Raw genomic sequence first — 11,500 nt, forward strand, 5'->3', positions numbered from 1 at the left:
AGGGAGCAGATCGCTATATAAGGATAGGTATCCTTGCTAGGGACACAGCCCTGACGAAGAAAGGAGATACCCCTCGAAACGCGTTGGCAGTTTGTCTCTCTCGCGCACCTGTCCTTGCTACTTGTGATGTCACATTAGCTCCGCCCCCTCCTCCATGCCGCATCCTCAGCATTGCTCATGTGGCGCCCCAGGGGAGTCCAGTCGCCACAGAGATACTGCACCTCACCCAGAGGTGTGGTGTCCCACTCCCCAGGCAAGGTGAAGACACCTGACATCTGCACCCAACACACACCCTATAGCAGCAGGGCATCTGGATGTACCCTACAGGAGGAGGATCTCAACCCTGCCTGGGTAGTAAAGAGTGTGTGGAGGTGGGTGGAGCTAGTAGAATGAGAGTGGGAGAAGAGAGTTTAATCAGGAGACGTGAGGAGGAAGTGAAAGTGGAAAGACGTGTGTAAACCAGCTCCCTGTCAGGAGGAGCTGCAGGGAAGAAAACAGACAGATGTAAGCTCCCTAAAGAAGGAAGGGATCCTAGAGGCATGGCGCAGCGACCATACTGCCCGTGGAGCTCGTTCCACGCCGTCTAACGTCGGGAGGTGGGATCAGGACGCAGTATAGGGACTGGCCCTAAAACTAGTGGAGTGAACAACGGACTCAGCTAGGTCAACCAGAGGCTATGAGCATTGCAAGTGCTGCAGCCAAATCCACAATCATTTGCTGAAAAGGCAGACACATAGGATCCAGGGACCTAGAGGTTATTCCTGACAAGATCCGAGTTTTCTGGCTTGGAACACTGCTTGTGAAGGTGCTGGACAGGAGGGAGGAAATCAGCACAGTGAGACGGCTAGGAAAGGCATATACTGAAGGGAGTCCAGGAAGAGTGTTCTCCATCTACCTCGGAGTTTGCTGGACCCGTCACCTGGAGGACACAGCATCAAGCGGGCATCGCCGGCTCTTGAGAACTGTGAGTAAAGCTTTTGAAGCTGCATCTACTGTGTGGCCTGAATCCTTTCTATCATGCCCGTCCCGCACTGCACTCCAATATCTACCACAACTACCATCTACCTTTTAATCTACAACCACTCTGCCCTGGGGACTAGCTTCACCTGTGGGAAGCTGAACCAACTCTGCTGCATCACCACCATCCCCAGCGGTCTGCACTGCAGCGTCGGCCTAACATCTAAGTTGAAGAGCACCAGAGGTGGCGTCACAAACTTATCTACACATAGACTTTATTCCTCATCAGTTCTTATATTACATTGACACTCAGGGCCACGGACCGGGTTACTGCTGCTGTGACACATCCCCTTTAAGTACCGACCCCGTGCGGAGTATCCCACGGTCCTAGGGGCGCTCTACTTCCGGCCAGAGCACGCGAGGTGCTGGCGTCCCTATCGCTCGCACTCAGCACCACAATAGGAGCATGGACCACGGCGCCACTTTAGTCACCAGCACGCTGCATCAACACAAGTAAGTGCAATACACTAGTAGATGGAGATTCCCTGTAATTAACCCGAGGTCATATAATCTATCTACTATACAAACAGGACAGCAACTACCATCCTACATAGGATTGCAGATTGCAGCACTTCTGTTCAACAATTTTGTACTTCTCGTACTTGTGCATACACCCTGGCTATACAAGTGTCATTTTTTGACAGTGACTAATGTTCATTGTATGCCACTATATGTATGTAGGTTCCACCAACTAAGTGTCATGCCCGCCATGTCTGTTATGCCGCATGAACCCTGGAGCAGTGTGCACGCGCACCGAACTATCATGCCCGCCATGTCTGGTATGCCGCATGACCCCTGGAGCAGTGTGCACACGCACCGAACTATCATGCCCGCCATGTCTGGTATGCCGCATGACTCCTGGAGCAGTGTGCACGTGCACTGAACTATCATGCCCGTTATGTCTTATGCTGCAAGATCCCTGGAAGCAGTGTGCACACGCACCTCATGACTGTTGGGCTGCAAGATGCCTGGAGCAGTGTGCACTCGTGCCTCATCTCATGGCTGCCTGCCATTGCCAGTGCGCATGTGTATTTTTACCTCATGGCTACACACCGTTGCTGTGTGACCAGCCGTTTCTGCTCTGCCTGCAGCAATCCTCTCTGTGTTCCTGGAGACCCTGATCATGTGATCTTTCCTATGTTCCAGCACAGTCTGATCCAGCTATCCTCTCTGTGATCCTGGAGACCCTGACCATGTGACCTTTCCTATGGTCCTCTCTATGGTCTTGGAGGACTCGACTATGTGATCCTCTCTATGATTCTGGAGGATGAACCGGAAGTCCTCCCCTGGTCGTGACCCGGAAGTGCAGATGCTAATGCCCTATATCAGACCGCCCCTTCCTACGGTCGGGGCCTGAGTATCGTGTTGCTTCCCTGCATGGCTGCTTGGTCTGCTCGGTTGCTCTCTGTATTCTGTGCCCCTGCACTCTGACCTGTAGTGCTTCTCTGCACACGCTCTGTGCTTGTATTCTGCCTCTTGTCTTGTGCCATGTCTTGTGTTGTCTTTTGTGCCATGTCTTGTCTTGCTATGCTTTGACTTGTAGTACGTCCTATGTTTCCTGTCTAGTCTCAAGGCTCTGGGCTTCGGCCTAAGCTCCGCTGCTAGACTCTGTCCTATGGTGCACTCTAGCACATTCCATGGCTAGTCTCAAGGTTCTTCCTTGACCCGGCTCTGGGCTTTGGCCTACGCTCTGCTGCTAGCCCTATTCTGTCCCTGACCCAGCTCTGGGCTCTAGCATACGCTTCACTTCTCTTCTCTTGTACCCGGCTCTGTGCTACTGCCTACGTTCCGCTCTCTATGTGCCCCGTCTCCGTTTTTCGTGCGTTCTTGTACCTCTCGTACCAGGCTTTGCCGTGCCGTCTCACATGGGTCTCTGTCCTGTACCTTTGCCTAGCCCTCTTGCACGCACCTGGTCGACCCGTTGTCACGTGGACCCGTCCTGTGTGACACGACCCGCAGGCCGGTAACTAAAACAACAAGACACGGGGGAAGGGAGAACAGTTACAACGGTGGGCCCTGCGATAGGGAACGGGGACGTGGAGACCTCCTGCACTCCCCTGAGTCAGTGTCCCTCACACTCCTAATGATCCCTAGGCCAGTTCCGCACCAGGCGCCGATCAGGATGCCTGTCACCCTAGCACACCCTACACCTATCCCTTGCTAGGGAGCTGGGTGATGCAGGCACTGGCCCCACCGCTGTACTAATACACACCAGGGAAAAATACAAACAGGGAAACACCACTTAGCTTTGCTCTGTTGCTCTTACTCCCAGCAACAGAGTCCACCACTAGAATGCAGCTTTCCTCCTGAATAGCTGCCACCAAGCTCTGTCAGAGCTGCAAGGAAATCCCCTCTGACTCCTTCCACACCAGAACTCTGACTGTGCTGCAAGGAACTCTCTCTAGCTCCTTTCTCCACCAAGGATGGTTGGAAATGACCACTATCACCAACAGTGATTGCAACACCTGACACTCTTTTATAGCAGAGCCAGAGCAATCATACCTGCTTTATAATCACATGCACTAAACTACAGAAACCACAGTGCAATGACCCTAACGGCCACCGGGGGCAAAACTAGAACTGAAATCACCACAGTGCAATGACCCTAATGGCCACCGGGGGGCAAAACTAGAACTGAAACCACCACAGTGCAATGACCCTAATGGCCACCAGGGGCAAAACTATCTTTTAGCACCACAGCTTAAGGAAAAAAACAAGGTTACTAGTTCATTTTATCTGTCATGATCCAGCATGGATCATGACACCCGTGCCCGCCTGTTGTACCTCAGCCGTGCCGCTCTAGTTATGCCCGCCTGTCTGTGCCTCAGCCGTGCTCGCCGTCCAGTGCTATTGTGGTTTCCGCCTGTCTGTGCCTCAGCCGTGCCGCCACTAGTCATGCCTGCCTGACGGTGCCCCAGTCGTGTTTTCCGTGCTCCCTTGCATTCACGCTGTTTCACGCACTGTGCGTTTTCGTGCTACTCTTGCACAAGTCTTTTGCTATCCTTGCTCTGTCCTAAACCTTGTCTCTCTGTCGTGTTCTGAGTTCCATGACCTGTCTTGAAACTTTGTCTTGCTTGTACCTTGCTCTGTGCTCTGCTCTTTGTCTTGAACCCTGACCCTGGCGTGCCCCTCTGCATGCACAGGACATCTGTCCTGAACTTCAAAGGCCAACGTGTCCTCTAGCACGTGTGGGACCTGCCGCTAACCATGTACCCTGGCATGCCTCCTAGCACGGCCAGGACCATTCTTTGTACCGTGCCCCTGGCGTGCCTCTAGCACGCTCAGGACCTTAAATCCTGGCGGTTTCTTTAGCGCGCCCAGGACCTTGGACTCTGAACCCTGGCGTGTTCCCTACACACGCACCGTGTCTTGTACTTTGAACTTTGTACCTTGGTGTGTCCCCTACACATGCACCCTGCCTTGCACCTTGCCCTGGACCCTGGTGTGCCCCTAGCACGCACCCTGCCTTTAACTTTGCCTTGGACTCTGGTGTGTTCCCTAACATGCACCATGTCTTGAACACTGTCGTGCCTCCTTGCCTGAACCATGGTTTGCCTGCCGGATGCCCGGAACCTGCCTGTATAGGGGGTGGTTCCTCACAAGGTCAGCTCGCCCTCGGTGGGTGGGTGCCACAACCCAGAGGGTCCACTCGAAAGAAAAAGTCGACTCAGCTGAAGCTGACTTGTCACACTAAGTTTAGTGCATAATACACGCACATACTTCTGTATCATCATCTTTAGCAGCTGACAAATAGGATTCCTGCCGATCGCATATTAGTAGTGCCCACCGCAACATCTCACCGGACTAATAACCCCGGCTTCCTATATCAGCCATACCAGCTCTACCTCGTATCGGTTTATGAGCAAACTGGACACCTACACAAGTGGATAAACTAGCTGCTATAGTGCCTGTACACATTCAGACCATCCACATATAAGTGTATTATTTTTACAGGCCTACTACTATTGTTTTATCAGCATCACTAAACATCAGCTGACAACACCCAATACCTGTTGGTCTCACAAGCATACTATAACAGCAACAATAGCACAAGTAAGTACAAGTCAACAATAATTACTTTTTCGGTTTACTGTGAACTGTTCACATTTTTTAACCTCAGTATAGCGTGGTGACCTTTTATATTTATATTTGATAGCAGAGTTCATTAACAAGAACCTACACAGAACCTGTTCTGCCACAAGCTGCATCTGAGATCCCCATCTTATCCGTCCTAGGTGGATAGCACCAGTGTAAACTATTTTTTACACATTATTATCATCATTTATTTGCCTGCAGGAGCGTGCATTCAGATTATTCTGTAATTTGCTGATGACAGGGTCAGTTTATGGTAAAAAGAGTTTTGGAACTCTGAAGTTATTCAGTCAGCAGAGCATTGCCTACTTTTATACTCTACGTGCCTCTGTATTTTAAGAGGTCGACAGAGACTTACATTGATGGCCGATCCATAGGATAGGTCGTCAACAGAAGAGTAGCTAGGGGTTCAGTTGAAGGTGGATGAAACATCTGACTGGGCCCCTAGCCAGGTAACCATGTTTACAAATACAATGGAGCACTCTAATTGTGGGTATAGAGGATCCTCAGTGGATGACTGTTCTGTAACTGAAAATAATCTCTGTACAAAGACCAACACCAACATTAGTGCCACATGATGACCATATAGTGGTAGATACCAGTCCTGCAGAACATAAGAGATTACAGTGCAGTTACAGATCGTGACTTACAGCTGATGTTGTTTCTGATGGAATTGTTCACTTTTCCCATCTCTTCCGTCTGGCCCAGACCAACATGACAGCATGCTGTCAGCCTCCTGCTGACGGATTTTCTCTATTAGTGCATCTGCTGTGTGGCATAAAAATGCTGGTCCTCTTAGCGCCCCACATAATAATGCCCATTATTGTGTCTCTTACAAAGTAAAATGTCTCCTTTGTGCCCTCTAGAAGGTAAAATTACCCCATAAAAAATATTATTGTCCTGTTAATGTGCCCTAGAAAACAGTGTCTTCATTTTACCTACTAGAAAGAAATAATGCCTTGTGTGCACCTTTGACAAGGAAAATGCTGAGTTCCCCAATAGCAATAATTCTTCTAAAGTGCCCCCGTAACATTTTATAATGTCCCCTGAGTTACCCATGTACAGCTCCCCTATACACAGTATGATGCACCCACACTCACAGCTCCCCTATACCTGTGTAATAGGCCCACAGCTGCCATATACACAGTATGATGCGTTCACAGATCCCTATGCACAGTATGATGCCCCCACTGCTCCACAAAATACAGTATAATGACCTCCACTCCACAGTAGCCCTCACACAGTACAATGGCCCCTGCACTGTGTAATGGCCCTGAAAGAAGGCCCACACTGCATGGAAGCCACACACAGTAGCTCTCACACTAAAAGGCTTCCACAGTAGCATCCACAATGTATAATGGCCCTGACAATATATGAAGGTCCCCACTCCCCACAGTAGCCCTCACACAGTACAATGGCCCCTACACTGTGTAATGGCCCGGAAAGAGGGCCCACACTGCATGGAAGCCACACACAGTAGCTCTCACACTGTAAAAAGGCTTCCACAGTAGCATCCATAATGTATAATGGCCCTGACAATATATGAAGGTCCCCACAGTAGCCCTCACACCGTATAATGGCCCCACACCATAGCCTCCATATTGTATAATGGACCCCACATTTTACGATGATCCCACAGTTTATGAGGGACCACAATGTAACTCCCACACTGTATGATGACCCCACCCTATATGAGCATCCTCCAGATAAACCCCACACTGTATGAGGGCTTCTCACAGTAGCCCCAACAGTATCTGATGCCCTCACACTTTGTGATGCCCACACAGTCACACCACACATATTAATACAAATAAAAACATCCAGTACTTGTGGTATTCATTTTTATCACGGATACAACATGTACCCTTTAGAACCTATAGTGCTATTCACATGTCTGTGGAACATTGTCCGTTTTTTTTCTGTGAGCGCTAATGTCAAGGGCCAATACAAGTCTGTATGTGTCTGTGAAAAACACGTATAACAGAGGGACGCCATACGTGTGCTGTCCGTGATTACTATTGTAAAGTTTTCAATCACAGACTCACTTTCTCTGCAAAACGTACTTAAAGCGAAACTAAATTTTATTAATATTATTATATTATTATGATTTTGTCTAGCATGAAAAGTTATGAAACTTTGAAAATCACTCTACTATGGGATTTATCTTCACTTTAAGAATAACTGAATGTAAGTGACTTATAAACCCTTGCTTTTCCCCTGTGTATCTGGCTGCCTTTAGCTGCATTGATATTAGAACATATTCATTTAGTGTACAGATGCAGACAGTGAAAGGTCAGCTCAGCTACTGTGCCTCACTGAGTGACTATAAGCTGCTCTAAGGCTATGTGCACACGTACTTTGAGAGCTGCGGATTTGTCCGTGCGGATTTGTAAAAAAACGCAGGTAAATCTGCAGGTTAAAAGTCCTGCGGTTTACCTGCGGTTTCACACCTCATAATGGATAAGGTGTGAAACTGCAGTGGAATCCCCACAAAGTATTGACATGCTGCAGATTGTAACCCGCAGCAAGTCCGCGCGGAAAAATCCGCAGCATGTGCACAGCGTTTTTGGTTTAAGGCTGTGTGCACACGCTGCGGATTTTGCTGCGGTTCCGCAGCGGTTTTGGCCGCTGCAGACCCGCAGCAGTTTTTGCTGCGGTGTACAGTACCATGATTCCCTATGGGAATCAAAAACCGCAATGCAGACGGTGCGGAATTTTCTGCGCGGATTATCTGCGGTTTTCAATCCGCAGAAAGAATTGACATGTCAATTCTTTCTGCGGATTCTCCTGCGGTTTGCCATCTCCTCTATTTGAGGAGATGGAAAACCGCAGGGCAAAACCGCAGAGCAATCCGCAGGTAAAACCGCAGGTCTTTTGACCTGCGGTTTCACCTGCGGATTTTACAAAATCCGCGCGGATGAATCCGCACCTAATCCGCAGCGTGTGCACACAGCCTTACCATTGCAAACAATGGTACTGTACAACGCAGCAGAAACTGGCGCGGACCCGCAGGGCCAGAAACGCTGCGGTTCCGCAGCAGAATCCGCACCGTGTGCACATAGCCTAAAAGATTATTCTAATAAACACAACTTTATCACTGCCATTATCTGCACTCCAAGTGAGTACTTTCTGATATTATTGCAGCTGAGAGCAGAACTATACATGAATGAGGACAAATTCACTAATAAAGTGATTTGCAAAGTTTCATAACTTTCCATGCTCACCAAAATAATTAAAACCCCTTCTCATTCCTCATGTTCGACCCCATTAAAATAAAAACGATTATACTCACCTTCTGTGCCTGTGCCGTTTCAGAGCTGTCAGCACTCGCGTTCCCTTGGTTCACATGAAGCTGTTATGTCATGTGAGCCCTAGCCCAATCAGAGCTGGTTTCATTGTCCCCGCCTTCAGACAAATTGAACATTAAGAGGAATTGAGAGCGTAGATGCAGCCCTAGCTTCCTGTTGATGTTCAATATGTCCGAAGGTGGTAACAGTAATGCCAGCGTTGATTGGATGTAGGGCTCGCATGATGCAACAACCACACGTGAGCTCCAGGAATGGGACTGCTGACACCACTGGAACGGCTCTTAAAGAGCCAAACATGAGGAATGAGAAGGGATTGTCCTAATAGTGGACAACCCCATTTAAGTATTTTACATGTTCAGGTAACAATGTGGATTGCAAATAGCAGTAAAATTATTTAAAAGTTAATGCAAACATAATTGAATTATTAATCAACAGTTCTATATAGAGATTTGGGAATCATGCAGACAGTATTGCATTATCATTGTGTTGTTATATATTGCTGTTTTGTTGCTATGCAATAAGGTTTGCACTCTTTAGAAGTTTGTCCTTCCTCTCTCCCTGTCTCTCTCACTCTCTGATGTAACTCTGATGTCAGTAACCTTTCCCTCCTTCCTCATTCATTGCCTATCAGCTATCTCAGGCCTGTTTCACACATCCGTTTGTCACCATCAGTCAAAATCCGCCGTTTTGCCTAAAAAACGGATCCGCCATTTTTCTTGGCGGATCCGTTTTTTTCCCATTGACTTGCATTAACGGCGGATTTTGACTGACGGTCGTTCATTGCATCCGTATTTCTGCGGATCCGCCAAAATTTTGGCGTCCGCTGACATCACTGGACGGACAATGCAACGTTTTGTGTGTGGCCGGATCCGCATTTTTCCCACTTGCTGGAGAATGAACCCTAAATCCTGTTCTGACTGCTGGAGCAAATCTCTCTCTCTCTTTACCGCGACCTCCCTGCTCTCCGATCCCAGGAGATGCCCGCTCTCGGCTCCCGCATCCCGCTACATCGGCGGTATTTATATATATTTTTTTCAGCGTGGTTCCTTTAACATTCCCATATCGGCGGATCCCGGCACACCAACAGTCCGGTAGCTCCCGTTGGGGTTTCATCGGCCGCGGATCCGCTCTCCGCCTTTTTGGCGGCTGCCAACTGACACGATAAACGTAAGTGTGAAACAGGCCTTAGGAGCTCATGTGTATGCAGTACTGTTTCTGAAAAGTATTTAGCTGCTGGAAAAAAACCTTCTTTTGGAATATTCATATATGCCTACAATAGTCGACTTAAAACTCTATGAGGGCATCACTAGGTGTGAGTACGGTTTAAAACAAGCAGGCTAGAAATCGTATCCCACAGAGCCCTACGCTTGCAGCTTAGTCATGGAGTCATAATAGAAGAATATGTAACAAAAAGGCACAATTGTGTAGCAGCACATTCATACAAAGTACATTAGTATTTTTTCTTTTTCTTTTAATTCAAATGACTTACCTGGTGTATCACTGTCCTCTTCCTCCTTAGAGGTCGAGTTTTCTTCCTTCAAATAAAATAAAAAGAAAATCCTGACATTACATCTGTAAAGCTGTGTTGGCTCTGAAACCACTTTGCAGCAAGGGCAGAAAGTCTGCATAATTTTGTTGAGATTTTCGAAAATCGGAGTAAAATGTTGCAGTTCTATTGTTCTATTGCAATAGTGGCCAAAAAAACCCCACAATGTGGCTGCAACATGTAAAGGCAGTCTCAGGGTGAATGTACTTACTGAATATTAGCTCAGGGATTATCAAGTATTTTCAGTGTAAAATATGCAGCAGAATACAGCAACAGCAAAGTAGAGGAGATTAAACTAATTTTTCATCTACAAACTACAGATATTTTCCGCACATAAATTTACATGAGATACAGTTTTTTATGCCAATTCATTTATGGAATTCATTGCAGACTTCAACCTTGAAAAGCAAAAGCTGTTGTCTAATTTTACAACAAAATCTACCGCAAAATTCATATATAACACAAGTGAATTATACCACAAATTTGTGGAGCAAGTTTGCCACGTGTGCAGAGACCCTAATTGGCTGATAGCTCTTTGTTTAGCCTTTGCATTAGCTCCTAGAGCAGGGGTCCTCAATCTTTTTAAACAGGGGGCCAAGTTCAGTGTCCCTCAGACCATTGGAGGTCCAGAATATAGTTTAAAAAAATATGAACAAATTCCTATGCACGTTGCACATAGCTTAATTTGAAGTAAAAAAAAAAAAAAACAGGAACAAATACAATATCACAATGTACAAAATATGAATATGGAGCACCCTCACTCACCAGGGCTGTGGGGTACTCGGTACCGGGCCTGTTGATCTTCTCAACGGGGGTTGTCACGGCAGCAGTGACCCGGTCCGTGGCCCTGGGGCTCCAGTACAAAAGGGTTATGTTTCAGTGTGCTGATGGTGGTGAAAGTTTATAAGCGATTCATGATGCCACCTGTGGTATTCGGCAATAGAGATGTAAGCCGACGCTCCAGACAGATCCTCTGGGACAGAGGATGTGGTGCAGCAGTGATGTTATAGCCCTCCACAGGCAGGGCTGTAGTCCCAGGGCAGTGTAGATGAAGTGACACTTAGATGGTGTAGTGTCAGGCGCAAGGGATGCAGCAGTGCTGGGCAGGTTGGCGCAGGAATAAGTGGAGGACACCAGGGCATGTAGTTCCAAAGCTTTACTCACAGTCTGTTGCACAAACAGGTGCCCGCTTCCGTGCAGTGTCCTCCGGGTTAGGGACTCAGTCAACCTCCAGGCCAGATGGAATACTCCTTTCCAATACTCCGCCAACGTTTTTGAACGTCTCCTCTTATAGCGCCTTTGAGTGAAGTACTCCTAGTACTGAGTTACACTGGAGTTCCTCCTGTCAGATGTTCCTATGAACTCTACTTGTATGGCAGACAGCTGTAGCCTGCTTCGGGGACTCCTTGCTATTAAGTCCCGGCTCACTAATATGTTGCTGTTGTGCCCCCAAGTCTTGTGTGGGAATAAAGCGGTCACTACTTCTATTCCTCCGGTGTCTGCTGCAGGACCATTAGTATCCATACAACCTCGGGGA

General features: G+C 47.8%; 1 protein-coding gene across 3 annotated transcripts in view; it reads right to left on the bottom strand.

The window, feature by feature from the left end:
• SYTL1 (synaptotagmin like 1) overlaps positions 1-11,500 on the bottom strand; it is a 308,605-nt gene that overhangs the window by 81,902 nt on the left and 215,203 nt on the right. For all 3 annotated transcript variants that reach the window (XM_073563993.1, XM_073563991.1, XR_012227512.1), the window contains one exon: positions 9,907-9,952. In XM_073563993.1, the coding sequence (XP_073420094.1) occupies positions 9,907-9,952 (46 nt within the window). Of the gene's footprint in view, positions 1-9,906; positions 9,953-11,500 lie in introns of those variants that run through there.

The sequence above is a fragment of the Dendrobates tinctorius genome, unplaced genomic scaffold (assembly GCF_039654945.1).
Source record: "Dendrobates tinctorius isolate UK_male_01 unplaced genomic scaffold, ASM3965494v1 ptg000015l, whole genome shotgun sequence".
Lineage (NCBI taxonomy): Eukaryota > Metazoa > Chordata > Amphibia > Anura > Dendrobatidae > Dendrobates > Dendrobates tinctorius.